This window comes from Hippoglossus stenolepis, chromosome 2 (assembly GCF_022539355.2).
Source record: "Hippoglossus stenolepis isolate QCI-W04-F060 chromosome 2, HSTE1.2, whole genome shotgun sequence".
NCBI classification, from domain to species: Eukaryota; Metazoa; Chordata; class Actinopteri; order Pleuronectiformes; family Pleuronectidae; genus Hippoglossus; species Hippoglossus stenolepis.
This window is the reverse complement of record NC_061484.1, coordinates 8,886,126-8,898,852: the sequence shown is the minus strand read 5'-3', so window position 1 is coordinate 8,898,852 and position 12,727 is coordinate 8,886,126. Positions and strand designations below refer to the sequence as shown.

At 42.6% G+C, this 12,727-nt stretch overlaps 1 protein-coding gene across 3 annotated transcripts; it reads right to left on the bottom strand.

The window, feature by feature from the left end:
• Positions 1-250: 250 nt before the first annotated feature.
• Positions 251-8,350, bottom strand: ogal (O-GlcNAcase like). Of its 3 annotated transcripts, none has more exons than XM_035165325.2 (17): positions 8,048-8,349; positions 7,834-7,885; positions 7,480-7,577; positions 5,602-5,732; positions 5,062-5,233; positions 4,635-4,733; positions 4,378-4,517; positions 4,114-4,258; positions 3,932-4,033; positions 3,253-3,515; positions 2,992-3,166; positions 1,881-1,966; positions 1,603-1,695; positions 1,429-1,517; positions 1,218-1,338; positions 998-1,127; positions 251-606 (listed from the first exon to the last, which is right to left on the bottom strand). In XM_035165325.2, exons 1-17 carry the CDS (start codon positions 8,106-8,108, stop codon positions 470-472), a joined length of 2,094 nt encoding a protein of 697 aa, XP_035021216.2. In that variant the 5' UTR covers positions 8,109-8,349; the 3' UTR covers positions 251-469. The 3 variants fall into 3 exon arrangements, with proteins under 3 accessions (XP_035021216.2, XP_035021227.2, XP_035021235.2); XM_035165336.2 differs by having other exon boundaries at positions 3,932-4,030; XM_035165344.2 differs by lacking the exon at positions 7,480-7,577 and having other exon boundaries at positions 8,048-8,350.
• Between the last annotated feature and the right edge of the window lie 4,377 nt (positions 8,351-12,727).

The following is a 12,727-nucleotide window of genomic DNA, read 5'->3' as shown; positions in this document are numbered from 1 at the left end:
CTGTTATTAATGTCTTTGCTCAGCAGCAGGTTACATGTGTTAGGTAAATAATGTGTAATGTTTTCACCCTGACCATTCAGGCTTGGGGCAGTAATTATATTTATGTAATAAATATAAAAATTACAAAACATGGTAGTCTGCGTAACAAATTGAGAAAATGGAAAACTAATAATGATACTTTTACCTGATAAGAAGTGAACACTATACACAGTTTCCGCTGTTTAAGAATGAAAACGTTGTAAACACACCATATGATATTAAAATGTTTATTATTTTCAGTTAAAACTATTTTCTCTTAATCACAATCACTATACTTTTGACAATTTTCATGGCTACAAAAATCATTCATTTTGCATTCCACTTTTAATCATACAAGAGTTTGTAAGACAAATTTAACTCAGTGATTATTCACACAACAGTTTGATCTCAACAGTTCAAACCTGAGTAAAATATCGGTGAGCGGCTTTGTTCACAGGCTTGTTGCCATGGCAAGGATGTCTTGAGAAAGACCGGACACTTTAACGGGTTTGAAGGAGCCCAGTTTAGTGTAGAAGTCGAGCCTCCTCCGATCGCTGTGCCTCAACTCACAGAACACTCCTCTGGAACCTGAGAGGGAAAACAAGATGGTGTTTGAGATTTTATCTTTTTTGGATGAAACGTAAAGAAGGGAAAAAAAGTTCAAACTATCCAAGAACGAGTCGCATGGATTGTATTTAAGATGTGTAAAAATAACAGAAGCTTCAGCTTTACACTGGATCAGTATTACAGTTACAGCAGTTATTACTTTCTTTGACTGGATCACCACCGACACATCTACACATGCAGGGTATACACAGATATTACATTGACTGTTAAATAAAAAGGCACATATTGTCTGCATAGACTGTATATATAACATCTACTGTTGGCATGTGTACAACTGTTATGCAGCCTATTAAACTTGGAGATGAGGCACATCTCAGAATAATCACAGGCATTGTGCACGGCCTGGACCTACCAGTGCTCCTGATGGAGGACAATAGCTGACCAATCATACGCTTGGCTGGAGAGGGGTCAGTGACCCGAGGCAGCATTTGCACAGTGATCACGGATGGGAATTCCTCAAACACTGAGTCACTTGTTGCCCTCTAGAGGTTGGAGAAAACATACAATGAAATAAGATTGCATTTTTTCCGTTGGCTCATGTTCTGGAAAATGATTCTTGCACATTAGCTCACCTGAATCTTGGCTGCAGCTGATTTGGCATCAGTGAGTGCCAGTGCGTAACCGCACATGCCGATCTCATCCTCCAGGATGAGAGCACACTGAGGGGAAGGGGAGATGTCATCTGTTGACAAGCTGCCATGAGGAAGAGCAGGGGTTAAGATGGTATTAATACATCAATTCTCAGGATAGAGTCAGCGATTAGAGTAATTGATTATTTCTAACCTATCACAGATAAGTGGTGGCTGTGCCTTCGGGGGAACGTTGCCCTCTCCAGCTTTCTGCATCTCTCTGAAAATCCTCTGCACCTCCACCTAAGACAGGAAACAAAACTATGCAACATAACTGCGGAATTTTAACCAAAATGCATCAGGACGTCTGAGGATCTGCCTTCTTTACCTTGTCCTCAGGGCAGTATGGTCGTATGCAGTATACTGCCGTCATGGGAGGATGTCTGAACAGGTCCCTGTTACCGTGTCCGGGCAGCATTCTCTGTCAGTGCAAGTGTACAGTATGTTCATATTAATGAAGACAAACATTCAGAAATCTTAGATAACAATAACAATATTTACTAGTTGTATCGACCCATTATTGACAATTATCATGGTTTATTTAATGGGAAAATGGCATATTTAGTTTGAATAATGAATTAATCAGTTTTGATTCTGTTTGATTACCTGGAACTCTCCAGAGAGTCCTCCTCTGAAGTCCCAGGGTTCAGGGTCGTCATTCATAAGCTGGGCGGAGGGTCGCCCCCGTCCTCCTATGGAAAGCAGAAACAACGCTTTTCATTTTGGTATAATCACATTTGGAAGTCAATGACCAGTAGCCACCACCTTCAGTCCACGTTTCTTGCTAACCTTTCTGTCCTGTTGTTTTAATCTCAAACATTCCTCCCTGAGTACAGTTTCTGCCTGGAGCACAAAGTGTGACACGTGCATGGGACATTTACGTGTTCTGGGTTCATGAGGGAATCCTGATGAAAGGAATGCTTCTTGTTATAGACATTGGTTTTTATAGGACTGGCGACACATTTCATATATCTGATATAAAGTTATTAGAAACCTAATAAACGGTGCAGATTTAGACAGGGGCTAATGCTAAAACTGACAGGCCTAATACATCATTGTGCATGTTATTTACAGATTTCTCTAAAGCTGCTTTCAGGCTTCCACTGAACTCTGAAGATTCTCCTGAAACTTCTCTTAGGTTGTATTCGAGAACACATATGTCCGATTCAGTGGAACAGAACATTCTCCTGAGTTTTTCTCCCAGTCTCTCCAGTAAAATGCTGCAAAATGTCTCAGTGAGCCCATGTGAGAATGCAAGAGGAACATGCAAAACTTAAAAAAACAAAAAAGATAAAAGTGGAGCCACACATGTAGAAGACACTGAAAAAATCTACTTTTTTGGTGATAAGAATCAACGCTGGTGTCGATGTGCTGTAGATACAAACATTTGATTTCCGCAGCGGAATTTGTCCGTTATGTTCTGCTTCCTGCATGCTCTGAAAATGGCTTTAGATCACTGATCAAATCAACACTTCAACAGCTCAGTATCTTTCTTCTGCACCATGACATGCTCCATACAAGCAAATTTGCTGTGAACAGGAGGAAGTCCTTTACCACCTCCTGCCAGTGATCTGAGTAAGTGCGTGTAGATGGAGTAGGACAGATTTGATCCTCTTGTCTTTTGAATACTTTATACCTACAGGAGCTTTTTCTCTGACGTACTGTATTTACCAGCCTGTGTAGTTTGATCATCATTAGAAGACTTCCATTTTCTCACCCAGTGTTTTCACATAGGCTCGGGCCAGGCCGACTCCACTCTTAATGTCACAGATGAAGTTGTAGAGGTCGTACAGAATGCGGCGGTTGGGGGCGTTTGACAGGCGGTTAAACATCTGCACCACCGCTTCACACATGTCATCAAACTGCTGCGCTCGTGAGCACCACTCCGCTGTCTGGAAAACACCGGGAGTTGTGTGAAAAAGCATGCGCAACCCATCATTTGCATTTTAAAGAATACTGCAGATACACACAGCATTACCTGGTCTGTCTCTGCAGTAGCAGCGCGGCTGTTGTTCGTGAGCCAGTCCAGCTGCTGTAGCATGGTCCTGGCTGTGCTCCCGTGCTCGTACGGCAGGTAGAAGAGGTCTGACAGCAGCTTCAGGTCGTCCAGGGTCAGAGGTTCTGCTGTGTACAGTGGGTTCTCTCCAGGTCCAGGAACATAGGAGCGGTCTCCCTTGTCTGTCTGCATGGGCTCCTCCTCCGTTGAGTCCTTCTTCAGACGAGCTGGAGGACAACACGGGCCTGGAAGAATGTGAAGGGAACCATAGAATTGCTGTCACTTTCTATGTTACATGTAGGTGTTCCCATCCTATTGGAAGTCTAAATATGCATTCCTAAATCACATTGTGTCTTTACGTCTTGCCACTGGTGAAATACGCAAAAGAGTTAAAGTTGGTGAGAGTTGAAGTTGGTGCTTCTCTGTCTGGCACATCTGAGCTAGACATGAAAGTCCCTAAGAGTAGATACCACAATGTACTGCTGGTTGGCCCTTTATCTATAACCTGACCGTGGGTACTGCTTAGAGAGAGAAGGTCTCTGTGGAATTTAGACAGGCATATACAGTCATGTGTGAGGATGGTCAAAAATTCCTCAACAATCGTAACAACACATTTAACTGTGTAAAGTTTACTGAGACGTGTTCTGTCATGAGACTCTACCTCCAGGTTGATCCGTGCTCAGGAACTCCTGCAGCCAGTCAGTGAGGGCCAGGGTCAGGGCTTTGTTGGGGCTGTAGCAGGGGTCCTGCTCCTCATCGCCTGCTGATGAAGATCAGGGACAGTGAGACACTGCACAGGCTTGTTTTTTAGGTTTGTACTTTGTGTCAAACTTTCACACTGACCCATTTTCACATCCCTGGGTCCTTCATCAGCAGTTGCTTTGCACCATGTCGCCAAAGTGTGGATAGCCACAAAGTTCGGGTAGAACTCGCAGTTAGGATTGGTGAGCACTCCTCTCAGTTTGGGAATCAGCTCAGTGGGTCGGTCCTTTTCACAGAGGACAATATTTAATGAATGTGTTAGGAAACTGATCCAGGGGCTGGACCGGGGCACATTCTTATAAGACCATCTTTTACTAATGCCAGTGTTGGCAGGCATATATTCACCTTAAAGGGCCCAAGGAAAATTCTTTGGGGGTCGTAATCGTTTGCGTGGATGTTGTCCCAGATGACTGGCGCCCTCTTCAGGACAGAAGACACCTCTTCTATGGACTCAACTGAGATTTTGTGAGACACCACTTTAGGACCTAAATAATAAAAAGAAGGGGCATAAATAAAAGTCTGCTAATGAAATATACATTTTTAAAACTAGAACAGTGATTGCACCTGTCAGGCTGTGAGGCTGTGGTTCAGTGTGAGCTTACCAGTCCACAGTATGTCCACACCAGGCAGCAGCTTCTCTCCCACAGTGCGCAGGTAAGACGACTGGGACACATTGGGCTTGCAGAATCTTGCACAGTAATCTGGGGATACACAACAGAATATTCAATAAAGGAACTGTGACAAAAATTTAACTTAAAGTGACAAACATGTTTAACATTGTTAACTCCACCAAGAAGGTTATGTTTTCATCTGTGTTTGTCTGTTAGTTTGCAGGATTACACAAAAACTACTGGACCAATTACCACGAAACTATCCATTTGGACATACATGTAAGTGGTAGTACACAGGAGCACTGGTTTGATACAAGTATAAGTATAAGAAAATGTTTTAACTTTCTGGTTGTTTTTAAACTGACTATAAATATAATGTTCCCTTCAGTGTCGTTTTTATGCAGCTCCACTCTCTGACCTGTCGGACAGAAGAGGAAGGTGTCGGGTTCCCCCAGGTGCTGGTACACCTCATTAGTGACGGCCACCTGAGCGTGGGCGAAGGAGCTGAACGCCTCTTTATCGGCCGGACACATCTCAGTCTCAATGTCGTCAAACAGCAAAGAGAAGGACCTGCAGCCAAACTCCTTCACCTGCCGAAAAACAAAAAAAACTGCTTGATGATCATCAATAATTTATTTAAACACTTGAACAAACAGGGTCAGCTAGAGTCTAAATATTAGCTTCACCTGCTGGAGATATTTCTTTGCTTGTGCACAAAGTTTCCTCAAAAGGGTCATTCCACTGGGAATTAAACCCATTACTTGCAGCGGTGTCAGGGCCATCAGATGCCTGTTGACCTACTTGCTGCACACGAGATGTTTCTATTTTACTGCTGCCTGTTTCATACAAAGTAATGTGGTGTTGAAACAAACCCTCAGAGAGCCATAAAACTTAATACAGCTGAGATTAAATTATCTCTCGTGCTCCACCCTCTGTCTCTCCGCATACAAAGTCCTACCTGATCTAATTTCCTCTTCAGGGCAGCGACCTCTTTGGGGTTGGAAAAAGTAATATCCAGACCTGGAGAGATTGCGTAGATGAAATCAACGCCGTGCTGCTTCGCTGCTGAAATCAAGGCCACGAGTTGTTCTGGGGAAAAGAACAAAACATGTTGATGAGGAAGTTAAAATGAACAAGTTCAAGGGTTTGGATTAATGAGCATTAAACAGCTCCCAGCTCACATGGTCCTATGTTGGAAACTTTAGCTTAATGCTTTGTGCAGCGTCCAAACAAAACGGCCATAACAGCACAAGAAATCTTAGAAGGTTCCGTACAGGCGGTTACGTTAATCTGGTTCATTCACTTCCATAACGACAATAAGGGTGGGACAATTTCATTTGTCAAAATCTGGCATTCTATTGGTTGGGGAATTTTGACAGACTCCAAGAAAAATCCAAGAGCAAAAGAAAAAAAATCCAAGAGCAGAGGAGAAATCCCAGAGCAGATGTTTCAGATGTGCACAGGAGCAGCGTGAGCCCGAGGAGAAGAGCTCAAGCAGGAAATCTGTCTGAGCAACAAAATATCTGAGCACAAGCGCACAGTGTGAGCACAAGCAGAGCAAATCGAAGCACAAGCAGGGGGTATTTCAGTGCGTGTAAATGGTTTTGAATGAAAGTATTACAAAATCCGAACATCAAATCAATATGTCCTGCTCTGAAAGACCAAGCTCTAGAATAAAGATAATTATATTTATTTGAATAATATATTATTATACACATATTTCTCTGGGTACTCCGACTCTAGATTGACTTTAGTTCAGCCTTCAGACCACTTTCGTCAAAAATTCATTTCTCTTCAGTGATTGCAACAGTTATATTTGGCAGTTTGCCTCTGTCCTGGGACGTCCCTGCCCTTCAATGTGCATAGGTCCAGTAAAGATAATGGATGGATGGATGATTTGTTTTGATTTGCCCAATGTCCGCTGATAGCGTCTGCACTCAAGAGTCATCGGAGACATGATAGTTTTAATAGGTCAAACTTCAAGTCATCTTCACTGCCCTTCAGTCTGTAACAGTACTGATAACATCTAATCAACCAACAGAGACAGACCAACCTGAGCTATTAAAACATCGTCTCTGAGCAGATACTGAAGACTCAGAATGAGACACGGATACAAAATGTGAACACTCCTATGTGTCTTTTAATTTGTTGTTTTGGTTCAATTTGTATTTGCACTGATTCTACACAAATCATAAAAGAGGAATTCAGATGTTCTTCGAGATACAAATACTACCTGAGCTCAGTGTGGTGTTGGCTGTTTTTACCTCTACCAAGGAGGACATGTTTCCACCTCTGTCGTTTTGTTGGTTGGTTGGTTTGTATATTTGTTTAATTTTTTTTGTAAGCAAGATTACACAAAAAGAATAAAACCGATAAAACCGAAGCTAAGGAAGAAGCCAGTAAAATTTGGTGCAAATCCAGATCAGGAGGCAGATCCAGGAATAATTTCACTTTCCTGAACATTGAGAGAAAGGGTGTTTTTTTATTTACATTTTCATTTATTTCTCACACAATTGTTGTCTTGCTTATTGTGAAGCAATTTGTAACTGTGTTTTGAAAAGGGATAAAAGATACAGTTTATTATTATTAATATCATTGTTATTATCAACTGGACGGTGGATCCTGGCCACAGCAGAGTCCATAGTGTGTGGTTGGTACAAAGGCTTTTGATAGGATAATAAACTAAGTGCGAAGAATAACCTTTTTTTTTTTTAAATTGAAGTTGGCAGGGTGGAAGAGTAAGGCGTCTGAGAGCACAAACAATAAGAAGAATGAAATAACTATATGTAAAAAACACATGTGATTTCAGTGTGAACATGTGAGGGAATAAACCCACCGGCCTCCTCCGCAGAGTACATGTCTCTCCAGTACATCCTGTGTTTGTAGTCGTCCTTGGGGGCGTACAGGTACGTGTTCAGACCCCACTTCTGCTCCCTGTGAAGCCCCACCACACAGCAACAGTGTGTCAGGTGTCATGTGGACAGAAGTGATGGTGAGGAGTTTTCCACACAGTGATTTTAAAAGTGAAACCTCAAACTAAGCTACTGGATCGGGGAGGATCTGATCACAGTGAGCAAAGGAATTCATTTAATCTTTTCTAATCTTGAAAGTGAACATGAACACCAACAAATGACAACACGTAGAATGATGCTAAAAAGACACTCTCATCTGTGCAGTTATACTCACACACCTTTTAAAGAGCTCGGTTCTTTGCTCCATAGTCCACGGTCGCCCATAAAAACCTGCATCAAGCAAAGGTCAAGTTATTTCCCCACAAGATGATGTGTTACAGGTGATCACTGCATTTACACCGTGTGGCGGTTGGAGCAGGCAGCCTGTTTACATGGCTGTAGCAGGGGGGTCAGGGGGGCCAGGTCGGGGCCCCTGGTCCCGGGCTTGCTCACCTTCCACCACTCCGGAGATGAAGCGTCCCTCCTGGCTCCTGGCTCTGCTGGATGTCGCCATGGTTCACTGACAATAGTTCAGAGTGTGTATCCAGCAGCTCCTGGTTGTGACACAGTGCCACTGACACTCGTGTCCTTTTATTTGATTCCCTCTTATTGCGCCGTCCTCTCGCGCCTGCGCACAAACAGTGTGTTGGTGTAAAAGCTGTAGAAGAAGCAGCTCCTGTTGAGAGAGGACTGAAGTTCACCTCACGTCACGGCGCAAGTTGACTGAACGTGCTCCATAGACGCTCTGACTACCGGGTGACCGTCTTAAAGGGCCCTTGTCCCTGTGGCTTAAAGGGATAGTTCACCCCAAAATGGAAATTCACTCATTATCTCCTCACCACTATATACCGATGGAGGGGTGGGTGAAGTGTTTGAGTCGGTGGATGTGGATGGAGAGGTGGCCATTATCATGACCTATTCCAGATTTGTGGAGGACTTAATTTCGAGCCACCTGGAGGCTCCGGTGGGCCCTTTGGAGCCAAACCTTCGGTGAGCGTTGCAACTAAATTCTTTAAAAGATGTGAAAATGTCTTTGTCTGATTGGTCTGTGAACACTAGATGTCAGAATGTTTGTAGTATCAGTTGGAAGTGGGCAATACACACACACACACACAAACACAGGTGAAATCAATACATGGAGTTCCCCATCAGATGATCTGGGCCCACAGAGCCATGATCTCAGCATCATGGGGTCAGTGGGATCATTTGAAGAGACAGAAACACTGAACACGTATTTTTAAAATGCGTGCAGAGGAGAGCTGGTGGTCTATTAATTACATTTAGGTTTTTTCCATGACTGATAAATACAAACTGTTCATGGCATTATTTCTACAAGTACTGAGCAGTACTGTAAAGATAAATAACTAAATATAATATTAGATAATAATGATCAAATACATATTATGAACTAAAAGGGGGAAAAGCTTAAAGTTAGTTAGTGCTTCATCTCTGTCTGTACAGGATGCCTTCAGATACTGTGCTGACTGTAGGCCATCTGCACTTTGGCATCACTCAGAGCTCAGTGCACAGAGAGTTGAGGTGTAAATATATGGATGTGTATTTTTATGCATCACACTTGTTTGAGATGGACAAGTAAAAACTAGAGCTGCGACGCCTCTTGTGTAGAGTCGCTGAACAAGAAGCTGATCTCAGCAAAACAAGGTGTGACATCAACATTTCAATTGATCATTGATAGAAACGGTGTGTAATTGTGTGCTCGGCCTGTCAATCACTTTAGGATCAATTAACCATGTTTTAAATATTATAATCTCTTATGTTTAAATTTGAATCACAGATTGTGATTTAGAATGTAAACAATGCAAAAAAATCATAGACGAATTGAATGTTCTAAGATTAAAGACATTCTGTTGCTTTGATGTGTCATGCAGCTCTTGACTATAATCATTGCCAATAAACCAGCTTTGATCATTCTGAAGATCTTACAGTTTACAGCAAAATCAAACAGCAAGATTACTGCTAATTCAACCTGATTCAACCCCTGGAAGAAAGAGCAAGTTCTGCCACCATGTCACGATTCAGCCTGGTTCAACCACAGGAAGAAAGTTGTCCCACCATGTCACGATACAAGTGGACCTCTGAACGGAGAAAGAGAGAAAGATATTGGTACAACATGAATGAGTACCAGGGCCTTCAAAAAGAGGTCAGACATCTGAAAGACCTGTTGAACAACGAGAGGGACAACGCTCAAAATGAACGAGAGTGGAGAATCCAGGCCTGTAATGACCTGCTGGAGACCCAACAACAGTTGGAAAAAGAGAAATCCCTGAATGAACAGCTCACCAATAGGAAAAGAAGACCTAGAACACCCCTGTACAAGCAGAGGATGATGCACAGGGACTCTAAAACTACCAACCCCATGGAGGTGGTGACTGAGCTACAAGCTGATAAGGAAAGATACAAGGTTTCCACACAAGGATGGAAGAGACAGACATCTTCACAGGCTCTGATCCCCACAGTGAAGCAGCGGCACCTGAAGAGTGACCTTCGGAATAAAATCAGGGCTCCGACAGAAGAAGAGCAAAAGCAACAGAAAGTTTCGAGCTTCAGGGTTGAGCAGGATGCTCACTGCCAGGATTCAAGTTTTGCTGCTAAGCAGGGAGTAGATAAGCTCTCATTCAAGACTGACACAGAAGAAGACTGGGCTCCCAGACGTAAGGCTGCCAAGCCACAGAGGTCTGCAGTTAATACTGAAACAAACCATCGGCAGCAAATCCTTTTTAATTATGATGAGGTGGAGGAATCCTTCAGAGATACAAGGAACACCTGGAAGAATGCCAGAATGTATCGCACTGAGGAAACCAGATATTGACACCCAGCCAAAGAGACTACGTCAATATTTGCATATGAAATAATATATCATACTAAATCCTGAAAATGAATCGTAAAATCCTGCGAGCGAAATCATTCGCTCTCCGCTTCCTCATCTCAACCTTGTGCCATCTTTGATCGGACAATAAACACCCTTGAACTTTCCATTCTGCGTAGTGCTCTGTGTTCTGTCTCTGCGTTGGGGTTTGAACACACTCTTAAACACGACACCTGTCAAATGTAGCACCTTGTCTCTCATAGTCAGGCTCTGATATGGAGGTACAGTTGTCACAGTAGATGGCGGTAATGCACCTTGGCGTTGGTTTCCCCCCGCCAATAAAGAAGAGATAATAAGAAGAAGATTAATGTGGAATGATGATCTTTGCTGGATCTTAAGGAACAACATTTTATTTAATAGATTTTTAGAACATTGAGATGGAATAGGGGCTTGCTTCGTCCACTCTACACATCAACCTAGTATTCCAGGAATGGTGCACCAACTCAGTAGATGGCGGTAATGCACCTTGATGTTGGTTTCCACCCGCCAATAAACCGAAAGAAGAAGAAGAAGCAGAAGACTGGGAACAGATCAAGCAACTGAAGCAGGATGTCAGCAGTGGCCTTAAATGGATAGTTCACCCAAAATGAAAATTCACTCATTATCTACTCACCACTTTGCCAATAGAGGGGTGGGTGTTTGAGTACACAAAAGATTTTTTCACTGGTAGACAGCGTTGCAGCCAAAGTAAATGGCGACCACTACTTAAGACGTAAAAAACAACAGAAAAAAAAACTGACAATGTCCTGTTAGCCCCGACATTTAAATTCAACTCCAATCGGCATAATATACACCATGTTTTTAGCCTAAATTTCCTCTGATATCCTCCACCTAGTAACTGCAGCAGTAACTTGCTGATCTCGTCTTGCGAGAACTCTCGACAGCAGTAAGTAGGAGCCTAAAAACATGGTGTACCTGATGCTGTTTTGGATTTGTCGGGTTTTAAAGACACTTGGATGACACCACAGGAGCAGTATGGAGGCATTTTCTGTTTGTTGTTTGAAAGCTCTGAGGATCTTAAGAATAACTCCTACTATGCATAATTTAACTAAGTAGAAACAAGTGCATGCAAGGGTTAGGAAAATAGTACGAAAAGCAAAAAGGCAACGTCGGCCATCTTTTTGTAATAAAATTGGGAGATGTTTGGGGCATGATAAGGAGCATGAGGGGAATCAGAAGGGAATGGCAGTATCCAGTACCAAAGATGTGGGAGGATGCATTATTGTCTGATGAAGAGAAGGCAGAGATGATAGCGAAAGCATTTATTCAAATCCATAGTTCTGATAACTTGACTGATGATCAGCTTATCCTGGAAATCTTGAGAGAAGGGACAATACTGACAATGGATGCTCCATTCACTTTGGAAGAAATGTGGAAAGCAATAAATAGATGTGGCCTAACATCTCCAGGGAAGGGTGAAATCAGTTATGCAATGCTAAAGCAGTTAGGTATTGTAGCATCATAGGTCTGTACATAGTTAGGTTTGTGCAATAAAGTATGGGAATTTGCCAGTTGGTTGGAGAGAAGCAGAGATCGTTCCTATCAGGAAACCCGGGAACGATCCATCAAATCAAATGAACTATAGGCCATTAGCACTGACATCACATTGGAAAAGTAATTGGAAAAATGATTACAGAAAGACTAGCATTTTATATGCAAAACAGAGGAATCTTATCTCTTCATCAGAGTGGATTAAGGAGAGGACCATGGACCTGGCCATATAGTTGGAAACTGGGGTTAAGCAAGCAGAAGTTAACAGAGAGTCTGGTTGTATGGACAAAGAATAGAGCAGGCTTTTTTGGGTGTGTGGTTTGACGCTCAGCTCACATAGAATCTCCCATGTTGGGAGAGTGAAGGGGCCGAGAGGGAGTGTTTCGCGTGGAGCAGTATAAAAGTAACCAGACTTGTTATATCAGAAAAGTTATATCCCTACTGTACCGGTAGTATTGTGCCTAACTGATATTTGAGACTCTTTGTAGATTTGGAAATATGAGTATTGTGACTACTTTTATGTGGGTACTTGCACACAGAGGGATGAAGGGCAATGAAGGGGTGGATTTATTGTTATTATTATGTTATTGTCCCATGCAGCAGGGGCTAAGGTGCAGAGTTAAGAGCCCCCCCACAACAGCTGATTACATTAACCAACAGCAATGACAATTTTTGTTAAACTCTATGAAAGACTGCAGGAGACTACGACACTGTGGTCAGAAACCCCGTAACAAGGCCTTCTGTCACTGACTTCC